This window comes from Orussus abietinus, unplaced genomic scaffold, assembly GCF_000612105.2.
Source record: "Orussus abietinus isolate OABI.00-Male unplaced genomic scaffold, Oabi_2.0 scaffold284, whole genome shotgun sequence".
Lineage (NCBI taxonomy): Eukaryota > Metazoa > Arthropoda > Insecta > Hymenoptera > Orussidae > Orussus > Orussus abietinus.
In genome coordinates this window covers 81,447-96,925 of record NW_019394533.1, presented here as the reverse complement: position 1 = coordinate 96,925, position 15,479 = coordinate 81,447, and the positions used below count along the sequence as shown (strand labels likewise).

The 15,479-nt window shown below is 35.8% G+C and overlaps 1 protein-coding gene across 10 annotated transcripts in view; it reads left to right on the top strand.

Moving 5' to 3' along the window:
* Positions 1-15,479, top strand: part of LOC105696013 (trinucleotide repeat-containing gene 6C protein) — an 84,024-nt gene that overhangs the window by 23,854 nt on the left and 44,691 nt on the right. For all 10 annotated transcript variants that reach the window (XM_023432650.1, XM_023432652.1, XM_023432651.1 and 7 more), the window contains exons 2-5: positions 5,160-5,206; positions 6,004-6,116; positions 7,702-7,879; positions 12,622-15,165. In XM_023432650.1, coding sequence (XP_023288418.1) covers positions 6,048-6,116; positions 7,702-7,879; positions 12,622-15,165 — 2,791 coding nt within the window. In that variant the 5' untranslated portion in view covers positions 5,160-5,206; positions 6,004-6,047. The remainder of the gene's footprint in view (positions 1-5,159; positions 5,207-6,003; positions 6,117-7,701; positions 7,880-12,621; positions 15,166-15,479) is intronic.

Genomic DNA, 15,479 nt, shown 5'->3' with positions numbered 1-15,479 from the left:
AGGTGCCTTACTTTGGGTGGTGGTTTCACCCCCTTAAAGTGTTTAATGGCAGATAAAAAAAAATACGTGTCGCTTAGTTTTTAGTCTACTATAACGTATTATAAAAGAAATCAAATCAGACAGATCGACCTGGGATACAAGGGGTGAAACCACCATCCAAAGTAAGGCACGTCAAGGGGCGATTTGGCAGTTTCACCCACGAGCGTCGGTTTAGTATTTCCACTCACAAGGAAGGTATCCCAGGTCGATCTCTCCGATTTCATTTCTTTTATAATATGTCATAGTAGACTAAAAACTAAGCGACACGTATTTTTTTTTATTTATATTTTTCATTTCTCGTTATGAGAAAGCTTGTTCAGGTGGATTGATTTTGAAATATATTCTTGTGGGTGAAACTGCCAAATCGCCCCTTGACATGTCTTACTTTGGATGGTGGTTTCACCTCCTTAAAGTGTTTAATGGCAGATAAAAAAAAAATACGTGTCGCTTAGTTTTTAGTCTACTATAACATATTATAATAGAAATCAAATCGGAGAGATCGACCTGGGATACCTTCCTTATCAGAGGGAAAAAGATGCCCATTTGTTATAATTCTTAGATTAGGAAACTTCGAATGTTGTGTATTCGGAAGTATTAACATAAAAAGAAATTGTACTATAAAGTATTGTTTACTACCTGAGCAATCGAAATTATAAAAAAAAATGCGAAATCGAACCCGGATAATACTGGGTTTATACTCTACATATGAGTTACGTGAAGAAATAATTATCAATTGTTTGGTATGGCTGGATTTCATATATAGGCTATGACTAGACTTTTGGATAATAATCTAAAATTGTAAGTGTAACGATTGACCGGTAATTTGCGTCGTTCGTGACTAAATGTTAGTTTTGATAATCAGTAGGCAATGGGTAAATGGCAGGACAATTTTTACATCACCGTGGAGTGATTAATTAACTATAAATATAATTAAAAAAATTATAAACAAAAACTATAATAATGTCTAAAAATGAAAAAGTTGCATTGATGAAAGATAAGGGTTTCAAGAGACCTGAAACTGTGGCTGCACGGTTCTTTTAATTATTAAACATAAAAATTACCATTGAGAAATTAAAAAATCGTGTTAAAAATGCCTGGCAGGAACAACTGTTTTTTTCATTTGGCACAGAACAAAAATTATATGATAATATAAATATTGTATATAGAGTGCGATAGGTAAGACCGCGTTGGGAATATTCCTTATGTACGGTAACATGAGTAATGAGTTCAGATAACACTTTTATAAATAGTATGATCTTTTAATTGACTATCTGTAATGCAGATGTATTATTATTCTGCAGTAAGAAGGTGCCCAATAAACAATTTATTAAATATATTAGACTTTTAAGTAATATTGACTCGGTAATTAATGCGTTTGACATTGTTCTCGTTGGGTACTTTTTATTAGGTAGGTTGAAAATGTACTTTCATAAAAAATCTGATGTAATAACATCGTATTATAAAACATGATTTATAAACATTTGATGACTAAGTGTTTGAACTTTTTTTTACACTTTTTACGGTACCGACAGTAGAATTTGTCTCTAGAATTTCGACGAGAATAGAGCCTTTAAATTTTTGGATATTAATTAGTAACTAAACCCGTGTAAATAAATTGATATGGAGAGTGAGCGTTAATTGGCGTTATCGAGTGAAATACATGTTCGCAGTGATTACGGTTTCACTATAAAACATTTTAATCGAACGGAACTTAATGGTGAATTAAGAAGCGGTCTGAAGAGAGATAACATCTAATTTATTAACTGATATATGTTACTTGTCCCTCTCGAATATGTTATATCTGCAGAATTATCACAAGACTTTGTGTATTCTGCAATAAATTTACAATATTTCAAGCATTGGTCGAGATAAGAGAAAGATATTTAACGTTATAAATTAATAACTATACTTAACTTATTTTTGTACTTATTTTGTCAACTTATACATGCTAAATTCTCTGAGGGGACGTTAATTTCTTGAATTATTAGGGGATTTTATACATTGATTAATTAAAGAAATTAATGAAACGTAACTTCATTTAACAACTGTACATTTTGAGATTTCACATTTAACAGGGTAATGTTGTTTATGTTACTAATAAAAGTATGATCTTCACATTAATTTTCAAGTTTAACTATTATATATTTAAACGGCATTATTTTTTAATTCTAATTTAAATATAACTTGAATGAAGTAAAATGAGTTTTTTTTTTCATTCCAAGTTTCAATTATAATATTCTCTATATGCGCTTCGACATATAAATTTTCAAGGATGCTTTCTACTTGTCAGTATATAAGTGCTTTAAAAATTATTAAGTTGATATGAAAAGTTAATGCTAGGACAGCCAATGTTGAATTTCAAATTTCTTACTTTAAATTACAGAAAAAATTAAGGTGATATGAAAGGCACTGAGAAGTTTAATCTACGTTGATTATAATTCAAATTCATGTATACACTTTTTGGCGGTAATGCCGTTTTGAATATTCAAGTGGTGATATAAGCTGGCGCTTCATGTTACCGACATTTATATTTATGTTGAAGTCTTTCACAGTCAGCGTTGAGAATTATACGAACTGAAGTGTTCTATATGTCATTTCAATAAAGTAATAATGAAGAGATCGATGTGAAACTGTCGAAATCCCGTGAATTCATTATTCTAACGACTGTTTAGGACCAACGTCGCCATCTGTGACGTTTAGCTGCAACTAAATGGTTCGAGCTAGGTCCTGAAACTCTTCATTTTCGATTCTAAGCCTCCAAGAAGCGTAAAGCATCGAAGACGTGCACGGACCACGCTATGTTGGTTCTAGTCCATGATAAATAAATCAATTTTTTATGAAAAATGAAATGTCGTGAGTTTCGGGACCTACTTTAGGGCCTTCACATAGACGTGGTAAAATTTTAAACGAATTGCTCTATTCAATTCGGAGAATAATTTCACCGACGATTTGACTTCTCAGATATATATAGGCTGACTCTTTTATATGACCTTAAATTAAAAAATATTTACAACTAAAAATTGTTAATGTTAGATGTTTCAGTGTTAAGTCGATGTTAGTGTCGCTTGGTGCGAGTAAGACGACAGTTAATTAGTTTTCATGAATTTGTAGTTTCCTACATAGAGAAAGTCTTTGCTCCTCGTTTTTCTTATTTAACAAGTTAGGCGACGATGGTAAGAAATTTGATAGAATAGAATTTTTGGCGCACATGTACAATGGCGGACATGAATGCCTCCCCTGCAGATACGACATCGCCTATGCAGGATGGGAGGGCATTGATGTCTCTCAGTGTACGCAGTGACTTTACTTTTCGGCTAAAATTGGAAACACAACCTCTACTTCCCCCAGAGAGGAGATGGCTGGGAGAAAATTAACTGCAAATAGACATGGTCTCGCGAACTGCATAAAACAAAGACGCTTCAAGTCTTACAATTTAACAAGAAATATCTTTAATGAATTTCGTTGTTAAATAAATTAATCAAATAGAAAAAGTATCGAGTTTGTATTATTGTTTTGCATCCTTCGATGAACTTTGGGAATTTGTATCGTCATCCGAGGCTCGTCAGATCTTGGAGTATTTCGTTTAATTCCTTCTTGTAAGAATTGTTTTGCAATTCTTGTTTTGGCGAATCATGACGATGAGATTGTTTTCGGTAGGTTCCAATGTAATTTGGAGAGAGCTGCCGTTTTTAAGACTCAGGATCTGTATTTTTAGAGTATTTTCATCTAAATGCAGATTTTCTGAGATACCGCTCTTTGCCTAAAAATAAGATTTTAAAAATATACTTAAGTAACATAACCTCTTTATCTCATAACAACCTGCTTTATTTCGGATGTTTTAGCCTTTGATGTTAAATTTAGCGTTTGGTAGATTGTATATTTAAGATTTTGAAAGAAGGGGGTGATGAGTATATAGATAAATTATTAACGACGGGTGCTTTAAATAACTGGAATACTGTTGCGGCCTGTTTAATCTATTATTGCTTTTTATTATAATAGTTCAACACGTATTTATGATGGTTTAAATTAAATATTTTTTCTGGAAAAGGATTGACAGTGAATTGTACATTGTATATTGGCAGGGACGTGGATACTGTTTTTTAAGTTAAATTAAGCTTGCAGAATATTTTTTCCGTAATGGTTTTGATACTAAAATGACTTGCAAATCATTGCAATGTGCTGCTACGTTAGAAGGCAATATTTTCAGTAATACAAATTGAGTGATATCGAAATGTTTGCTCGACGAATTGGACCGGCTTTATCAATTTTTATCAGATAAGAGTAACGTAAACGAATTCAGTGCAATGAAAAATTTTTTCCAAGTTGATGTATGAATCCTTTGAAGAAGATACGTTCTCAGTAATTCAAGTTTTGTTAGTATTCAATAAATAAAATATTTGTTATAATATAATATAAAATGAAATATTTGTTTTAAAACTCCTTCAATTAGTTCTTTTTATCAAAATCAAAACTTGTAGGTGTAATAATACACAGGAATTTTGTGCCGAGACATATACATATTCTTTTAATTACTACTATGCGATTATAATATAACTAAGAATTTATCTGAATTTACGTCAATGAAACAAATGAATATAAGAAGATATAAACAAAGTGAATGTGTATCACGGAAAGGCAAACATACGTTCATTAAGCAGTAATTTATTCATGGACACAAGGTCAAGCACTTGTTAATAAACCTTCGCGTTATTTCTCACGTTCTGAATACAGTGCATTATGCTTATTATTTTATGCAATGTACTTCGATATCAATTTTCTCCTTATAAGAAGTAACAATGTAATGTAATTGAAGAGATTATTCATCTCAAAAATGTAAACAATAATTTATTACGGTGGAAAATCTAAGCACTTGAGATTCCCTTAAACAGAATAAAAATATTAATTTTTTTCAAGGAATATTAACACGACGGAGATAACATTCTGTTAACATGTAAGCCATTTAGGTTTTTCAATTTCCACGTCACTTTTCCTATGGACTAATGTACAATTTTATTTTCTCTGTTGAAGAGAAGTTATTTACATACTTTGTCTACAATAACAATTATATTCACATAGAATCAAAACATTTTATAATGGTATGATTTTTCTCATTGTTGCAGATCTCTGGCATGGAGCTAGGAGCGCACTGATAGTGATAGTCTACGAGGTATGTATAAATAAGTATTGTTCATTATTCCTTCATTTTGGTTTCACAATTATATCATATATTTGTGTAAATGACAACTTTATTATATGATTACATACATTTCCTTCCAACGTATGTATTGGTACTTATGTAGAACCTGTTCGGAAATTGAAATAATTAATGTTATTGATGATTGCCATATTTGTAACATTTAAGCTTTGTAATGAACATATTTTCGAACAGTCTCTTTATTTATACTGAAAAGCTTATTTTATTCCTCCCATAAGCTTTCAATAATTATTGCAGATATTTTTAATAAATTTGTATTCGTAAAGAATTAATAACACTCTATTACTGGAAATGATTCACTTTTATTGGATCACGTTTCGTTAGTTTTTACATGTTATATTACTTTATTCTTTTTTTTTTGCTTAATTTTCTATATTTATTGTAAAGGCAATTTGAGAGAACAAGAACTACATATTGTGATATATAGTTAAATAGCATTGAAAAGACATATTGTCGGTTTACATTTGTTCTGTTACGCATCTTCTTTTCCTATGTAATTTAGTTTACTACAACAATCTGGTTTGAGAGGTTTTTTTATTTCAATGTGGAAATTACTATATATGTAAACGCAAACTATAAATTGTACACTGGGGAGACATCAATGCCCTCCCATCCTGCACAGGCGATGCCGTATCTGCAGGAGAGGCATTCATGTCCGCCATTGTACCTGCAACGATAACTTCTATTTCCGAATAATATTATATTCTTTCCTATCGTCATGGAATCAATATTCAGATTTATTTTCCCAGATCTTGGTTTCTATGCATTGCCTGCCAAAGAAGAACTGAGCCCAATGTTTCCACACAATTCTAGTTCACATGAGATTTCTACCGAAACAAATGCCTTCGTACAAAATTCCAAGGTGAGTGTCATTCATTGTTGCTTATTACAACGTAAAACGCGGTCATTTGATTTGTTACTTAAAGTAGATTTTATATAATTTAAAACAATTCTGTAAGAGGGGGCCATTTTTTACTTTCAGTAAATATAACTTATTGTTAGTATCATATCAGGCTAGGAATGAATTAGGCTTTAGGTTAGGGATTCGTTTAAGAAACAATAAATCAGTTTACATTTTTTTTTCTTTTTTTTGCGTTTTGAAATGAAGAGTTTATTTCTACATTGAAAAGTTCTTATGTTAATGATGAACGTATTCCGAAATATTTTTGAAAATGGAATATATCGATTCACAGAAAGGAGCAGAGATTAAGCCATTCATGGATTTACACAATAGTTGTCATATTAGGGGGGAAAAAAAGGAGAAAAAAAAACGGAACTAGAATACCATATGGAATCTTTCGAGGCAAATGTAAAGATATTTAAAAAGCTTCATTTGATGTTCAATGGGAGTCAAATATTTGTTTTACAGTATTGAGTAAATTAGATCTAATGTAACTTAACCTAACATAAACAAGAATCTAACTACACTAAATGGTTTATTTACAGAAACACATACTTAGGCAAAGTCGTAGGAATTCAAATATTAAGCAATACTTTATTGTTCTACTTGTCTAAATTGTTTTGGCATATTCTAATAGTTAGCTGCTTTTACGATCAGGCTAGTATGCTAAAATGTTAACAACAATTGGGTGACGATTAACAAGGAAGGTATCCCAGGTCGATTTGTCTGATTTGATTTCTTTTATAATACGTTGTAGTAAACTAAAAACTAAGCGACACGTATTTTTTTTTATCTGCCATTAAACACTTTAAGGGGGTGAAAGCACCATCCAAAGTAAGGCTTGTCAAGGGGCGATTTGGCAGTTTCACCCACAAGAATATAATATTTCGAAATCAATCCACCTGAACAAGCTTTCTCATAACGAGAAATGAAAAATATAATTTTCTCAATTAAAAAAAAAATTAAGGGATGAGCCACCCCTCACAGGCCTTACTTTGAATGGTGGTTTCACCCCCTTAAAGTGTTTAATGGCAGATGAAAAAATACGTGTCGCTTAGTTTTTAGTCTACTATGACATATTATAAAAGAAATGAAATCGGAGAGATCGACCTGGGATACCTTCCTTGTGAGTGAAATACAAACCGACGCTTTCGATCAGAAATGTTGTGATCTATCTTATATACTGGCTAAACTGATTCAATTACAACTATATAAACCGTGTGTTCAACATTTTATTAATTTCTACATGGCTCACATTGTCCTAAAGCTATAATTGCAGCGTTAGATAGGAATCGGCATTTCAAATGCGTACATGCAGTAAAATAGAAGATATAAATACGAAAAATGGAAATAGAATTTAAAGAGACTCGACGTCGTAAATTCTTCACTTTGGTGTAATGTCTGGAACTCTCTTTCGTATACGTATTCCTCGAAGCCCACTGTCTCGTCCACGGGATTTTCTAAAATCGGGATACATGTCGAATAAGATTATTTTTGTTCTTATTTTAAAGAGAGCGATGTTATACCTTGGTTTTCTTTTTTACAGAGGGATGTAGTAGTATTAGAGGGAAGCAGTCTGAGTGGGGTGGAGGAGGGGGAAGGACCAGAGCACGCTAGGTACTGTGATATCGAATTCATAAACAGCAGCATGATGGCAGCACCTACCAGCCACCCCGAAGCTACCGCCGCCAATGACTTCTTAACCGTCCTGCCACGCCAACTGGGTGAGACTCGGCTCTTATTTTTTTTTTTCTTCCTTTTTTTATTTTCATTCTCTTAGGCCTATTGTCCTTATCGATCCTGTTTGTATATTCATCTACACTGACAGAAATATCTGTTTAAAATATGGTACAAAGTCCTGCCACGCCAACTGGGTGAGACTCGGCCCTTATTTTTTTTCTTCCTTTTTTTATTTTCATTCTCTTAGGTCTATTGTCCTTGTTGATCCTTTTTGTACGTTCATCTACGCTGACAGAAATATCTGTTTAAAATATGGTACAAAGTCCTGCCACGCCAACTGCGTGAGACTTGGCTCTTTTTTTCCCTGTTTTTTTATTTTCATTCTCTTAGTCTTTGTTGACCCTGTTTGTACGTTCATCTACGCTGACAGAAATATCTGTTTAAAATATGGTACAAGTAATCGAAGCTTTTACAAGGTATACATGTTTATCAATATAGTATGCAATTGCGTTTGGAATTTTAATATGCTAATGTTCTACACTTTTTAGGATATAAGTCTACTCAAGAAGTGTACAAATGTGTATCAATTTCAGAAAGTATGTACATAAAAGAGAAATTTTTTTTTTTTCTTCCGATCTTTCATTACAGTCGATTTATTTATATTTATTCCGAATGGTATTGACTTTGTTTAATATCTTGAATATGTGTATACAGGTTGTAACAGAAAATATGGCATTTAAAACGTGGAAAATTTTTCTCTTCGGGATCGATTTTTGTGAGATTAACATCTTGTATCTTGAATTATTGGCACGGTGTGTTTTATAGAAGGCAAAAACAAAATATATAAAATCTGCAATGAATGTCAGCGGAAGTTCGACGCAATTATTACTGATGTTCATAAAAAATCATATCAATTTAGGGTACAGTTGACTCCTCAGATACACTTCTGAAAATAAAAAAGAAATTGTAATCGATACCACGGTTGTTTTTTTTTTTTAATTTTCATTGCAACCCTATGCAACTTTTGACGTTTCTGTGCACATCGATTCATGAGAAGTTGAAAAGAATTGTAAGCTCAGCTCCTCAACTCGAACCTTCTCGATAAATGGAAATGAACAGTCTGTTAACGATGAACCAGTCAATATATACGAGCATGCCTTGACGATGTAATTGTACACTTACGTTTGTATCGACGGCCTCCATGAGTTACAATTGCATACCGTATTTACCATTCAAGATTTCTATATAACTATTTTGAAGTGATGCGGTATCTGTTATATACATTTCGCCTCAAGGGGGTGAACTACCCTTGAGGCGAAATTATTTTGTAATATCCATTAAAGAAGCACTCCTACTTAAGTTCCACTTACGCCATGCGATTGCCCACGAAAAATGAGGAAATACGTGTCTTTTGCTTTTTGCCAATAAACATTTATACATCGGGTGACAAGAATGGATGTAGGTGGTATATGGGTATATCGCGACTATCTTTATTAAGTTATATCGTCATCGAATCTGTTGCGAAACAATTTCAGTCACTGAAACTGATTTTTTAAAAGTTATTTATAAATAATTGCATGTTATGAAAACGAACGACATTTTGAGGAATTAGCACGTTTACACGAATTATGTATAATGAATTGGTCACGATATGACCCAATAAAGATAGTCGGGATATACCCATATACCACCTACATCCATTCTTTTCAACCGATATATAAATGTTCATTGGCAAAAAGCAAAAAACACGTATTTCCTCATTTTCCGTGAGCAATCACATGGCGTAAGTGGAACTTATGTAGGTGTGCTTGTTTATTTATATTATTAGTTAATAGATATTACAAACAAATATAGGTTATTAGATATTACAAGTTTCGTCGATCTCCCTCCCCTGCTTCTACGAAAATTAATATAAAAATCGAATTTTCGCCAAACTTTGGGGGGTTGTTTCACCCCTTAAATGTATGTAATGTATGTTAACTTGGCTTATTGACGAGTTTAAAATATATTTTTAATACTCAATGGAAATTGTAGGAACAAACGGGCGGGAAAAATGTTTAAATGGTCCGATGGGGTCGAGTTAAGTTGTTTTGTTTTGTTTTGTTTTGGAAGGAGGTGGTACTTTATTTTACAGAAAAGAACGGCATTTTCATCGTGGTACGTAAGGTTATTTCGGTAAACGAATTTGGAATTGATGAATGAAATATGAAATTATGGAAGGAATTAACAACATACTTGTAGGAATAATAATATCATGTTGCTCTCAATTATCAAATTCCCTTTTTTTTTTTATTTATAATTAAGTGAGAAGTGACTTTAAAGAGGATACAGTTGTATGAAATATGAAATTATGGAAGGAATTAACAACATACTTGTGGGAATAATAATATCATGTTGCTCTCAATTATCAAATTCCCCTTTTTTTTTATTTATAATTAAATGAGAAGTGACTTTAAAGACGATACAATTGTATGAAATATGAAATTATGGAAGGAGTTAACAACATACTTGTGGGAATAATAATATCATGTTGCTCTCAATTATCAAATTCCCCTTTTTTTTTATTTATAATTAAATGAGAAGTGACTTTAAAGACGATACAATTGTATGAAATATGAAATTATGGAAGGAGTTAACAACATACTTGTGGGAATAATAATATCATGTTGCTCTCAATTATCAAATTCCCCTTTTTTTTTATTTATAATTAAATGAGAAGTGACTTTAAAGACGATACAATTGTATGAAATATGAAATTATGGAAGGAGTTAACAACATACTTGTGGGAATAATAATATCATGTTGCTCTCAATTATCAAATTCCCCTTTTTTTTTATTTATAATTAAATGAGAAGTGACTTTAAAGACGATACAATTGTATGAAATATGAAATTATGGAAGGAGTTAACAACATACTTGTGGGAATAATAATATCATGTTGCTCTCAATTATCAAATTCCCCTTTTTTTTTATTTATAATTAAATGAGAAGTGACTTTAAAGACGATACAATTGTATGAAATATGAAATTATGGAAGGAGTTAACAACATACTTGTGGGAATAATAATATCATGTTGCTCTCAATTATCAAATTCCCCTTTTTTTTTATTTATAATTAAATGAGAAGTGACTTTAAAGACGATACAATTGTATGAAATATGAAATTATGGAAGGAGTTAACAACATACTTGTGGGAATAATAATATCATGTTGCTCTCAATTATCAAATTCCCCTTTTTTTTTATTTATAATTAAATGAGAAGTGACTTTAAAGACGATACAATTGTATGAAATATGAAATTATGGAAGGAGTTAACAACATACTTGTGGGAATAATAATATCATGTTGCTCTCAATTATCAAATTCCCTTTTTATTTCTATTTGTAATTAGGTGAGAAGTGACTTTAAAGATGATGCAGTTGTATTTCTATGTTTATAATGTTATACCGTAGGGTTGTACAGTTATCTTTCTGTAAAAATTGCACAGGATTATCTTTTTTTGTCGGTTTGGTAGATTTCATCCGTGGTTCGATCATAGATGTTTTGCAAGTAGTTTACATTAAATTCAAGAGTACAAGCACCGATTACCGTTATGACAAAATTTTTCAAGCAGCTCATTTCTGAAACCTTTCATATGTACTATAAAACCGACTCATTTTTTCGCAAGAAAATATAATAAATTGGTAATGTAACATTTTACAGAATGCACATTTTATCGATAGTAAAAGATATTCCGAGTTGATATAATATACATCTGAATTCCAGTAATAACGAATCTGAAATTCAGTACTGGAGTAAAATTTAAACGCCAAGAAAAGGATCAAAGTGGTGTGTTAGTAGATTTCAATTAATTTCAAGATTCATTAGTTGCGACACGTTGTGTTATCAAAGAGACGAATTCACCGGTCAAAAGTATTGATTTACTGTACTTTATTGACTGTCGATATATCTGTCCGAGATGATACGTAGTACCGTAAAGATGTCTTTTACCGTTTTGGACTCCAACATGCCTGTACACTAATTTGAATATTACAGCGAATTAGGGTGAAGTGAAACCCCCCCTCAAATCAGTCGATTCTAATACATTTCTTTTTAAGGGTATTGGACCAAACTGTCCGAAACTTTGACACATGACTCGTGGTCATCTAAGAATTGTCCTTACACATTGAAAATTTTGATTTTTAGAAAAAATTTTGTAACTTAGCCCCGACCAGAACCAAAATGGTATCAAGCTCTTATATTTCGAGCGATATACAATTATTGAAGGCTCTGTTATGAGAACCGAAAGGGTCAGGACAATTTTACGACAATTTAGAACACTCTGGTAATCGATAAACTTGCATTTTTACGGGATAAAGGCAAAAAAAGTGTCTTAGGCGCTTCTGTGCTAAAACGATGAGAATACGAGGTTTCGGAGGGAAAATTTAATTGACCTGGAAATCACAGATGGCGCAGGGTGTCACCCCATAAAGCATGAATCCAGAGGATTTCTGGAGTTTCACTTCGATTTCTTTATAATTATTGTACCAAAACGACAGGTGGAGTATGCCATTTGGTACAATACCCAATGTAATTCGACCCAGCTGTCAATATACAAAAGCGAACGTCGGCAACGTCGATATATAAAAGAATCTTCTTTATCGACGTCGATCAAGTTCCTCGACGCGTTTCACTTCACCTTAAGAAAAGTAACTAAACGTAACTAAGCGTTTAGGAAGTAAGCTTATCGTCGATCGATCGGATAACCAGAGAACGACGGTTTGATCTGGTGTGTTTTGTCCGCAGGTGAGCTCCGCTCAGCCGGTGCAGGCGAGGCCCGCCAGTCAGTGGCGCCAGCAACCACAAGAAACTCAACAAATCACCTTCTAACCTACGATAATAATAATAATAAAGTAAATAACCATAACAATGCAGAACATAATCATCACAAGTACAGAAAGCAAAACACACCGGGCTCGCCCGGTGAGGACCCGGGCAGCTCCGCCGATAACTCTAAGTCTACTCGTAAGCCGTTAAGTGATAATAAGGATAGCTTTAGCGAGTTAAGCGTTAGGGTACTAAAGTTAAGCGTAAACGTAAGCGTGCGCGTTAAGGGGGGCGACGCGTGCCGCCCCGCTGGGGTACCTAGCCTAGTTAGGATACCCAAGTCTGATCGCCCCCAGCGGCCGTCGCGTGTCGCCGCCTCCCTCGACAATTACTCCTTACTAGGGTCCCGCCCCCTCGGGGGCGACAACAATAACTTTAAGGCTAATCTTAGCGTACTAAGTAATAATAATAATAACTCAAAGTCTGTGATATTGCTCAGCTCAAACCGTTACGGTGATTACTATCTCCTCCTGATCGGCGGCGACTCAGCTCGCTCGCAGGACCGAGTGGCCGGTGGCGCCGTCTCCGTTCTCGTGGCCAAAGGCGGGCCGAGGGCCGCGCGGTCGCCAGGCTTGGGACGCCACCTAGTCACCGGCCTCGCGCGGCCTCGGCGACGACTCGGTGCCCACGACGCTTACGCTTTCGCCGAGCCGCCGAGGCCAGGGCCCGGTGACTTCCTCAAATTGCATTTCGACGTTGTATCGGTCCCCGCCTATGCTCACAAATTGATCGCGGTTAGGCGTCCCGTCAGTTCTTCCAATACGCTTATCGTTTCCAAAAAGGGAAATGTCGCCGGGCGCGCCCGGTCGTCGTCCACTCCTCCGGTAGGACGGGTCGCCGTGACGAAGCTGCAGCAACGCATATGTGTTCCATTAACGATAAAGCTTAAGGTTTACGGTTACGAGATCGGTAATAATAACAATAGGCGTAACTCTAATAACGATAACGGCGTTAGCGTTAGTTTCGGTAACGGTGAGGAAATTAATATTAGATACAATAATCGAGATGTTATCGAGGACATTGTTAACGTCGCTGTGTGCTACAAGACTAGTTTAACGACGACTACTAACTTTAGGTTCTTAATAGGGTCTCATTGCGACGACGACGACGACGACGCCGATCACGACGGGGGTGATGACTTTGATGACGATGATGATGGTATTAGCCGTACCGAAGCAACAATATTTACTGTTGGTGCTCTTTCATTTCAGGATAACGATAAGTCTAACGAGCCTCTAAACGCTAGCTTTAAGAACGATGAGTATCAAGTGTCTACTAAGGTTGGTCTTAAAGATTCTACGATTAAGCACGTATCTAAGTCTACGCCGAGCGATAAGTCTAGCGATAAGTCTGATATGTCTCGCGCCACCCGACTCCAATACGAAGGCGACGAGCGAGTCCGGTCAGAGGTTAACATTCCTACACTGACTACCTGCGAGCCTACGATGACGCTTACACGCCAACCAGCCACCGTCACATCCCAAATTAACGCTGTACCTGTCTATCGAGTCGAGCAGCCCAGCCCGGACCGCAGCCGGCCGGCGAGCGCTGCACGAGACTCGATTAAGTTATATGCTACTAAACGACGACAACAACCGCTACTACTACTTAAATGCGATCGATGCGGCCAACCGGGAGAGAATTTCTTAATGGCGCGCACGTGCAACCTTGCGACGCTTCGGGACGACCAGCCGTGGGTCGTCTTCGGGGGAAACGCGGCGACCACGCCGAACCAACTTGAGAGTATTGTCTTTGAACCGTCAACGGCGACGACCACGAGACTATGGAGAGTCCCTCTGGAATTGGGTCTCTTCGGGGCATACGCTCTTAACGAACGAGGACCGCCCGCCACCCGGACGATCGCTTCGGCGAACTCGAACGAAGTGGATGTAACCCGACTACGACTGGGACCGGCAAGAGAATGCAAAAGTATTTCGAGTAACCAAGTGTTGTGCACCTACGATAAGTCCCGGATCACTGCGATAAGTAACGACGACACCTTTGCGAACGTAGATGTAACCCAACGACCCGGAGAGATCCTTTCGCTCGCCCGTAGGGGCGCGTTCATCGCTCGTGTCCGCAACCTTGTACTTGCTCAGGACGCAAACTTGAGAGATGCTTTAAGAAACACCTTAAGGATGCTCTTCGGCACGACGCTTTCGAAGGAACAACAATTCATCCACGAGTATAAGAAACGCTGGGGTATCCCTACTTATCTGGGGCTGGTGGGCGGTGGCGAGAGCACCCTGAACAACGGGGTCCCACCCAATTGGGGAAATGCCCAAGCCACGACACCCAACAACAACAACGCCGCCCAGTCTGGCTGGGGAACGACTCCTGGAAACCCACCGGGCAGTGCTGGCCCTCCCAACAATTGGGCAACCAACAGCGTCAACAGACCCGTCACTGGAAACCCTAATCAGAACCAGAATCAGCTGCCGCCAGGTCCACAGAACAACCCAGGTGACTGATAACAACCTTTCTCTATTTTATCATATTAACCCTTAACGCTCCAAGTGTGCCACTCAAGCACCACCGATGTGCGGTGTTCTACTCCAAGTGTGCCTCTCTTTAAAAATTCGTTCTTAGCTATTTTTAAAATTTGTTATAAAAAAATGAAATTTCATGGGTGTCAGGGCCCTTCTTATAGCCTCTATGCTCATGTTATAACGTTTTAAACAATTCGGTACACCCAGTTCGACGAAAAGTTTCATGAACTATTGAGCTTCCGGATGCCACTTTCATATCCCCTTAAACCATCAAATATAATTGTTCCG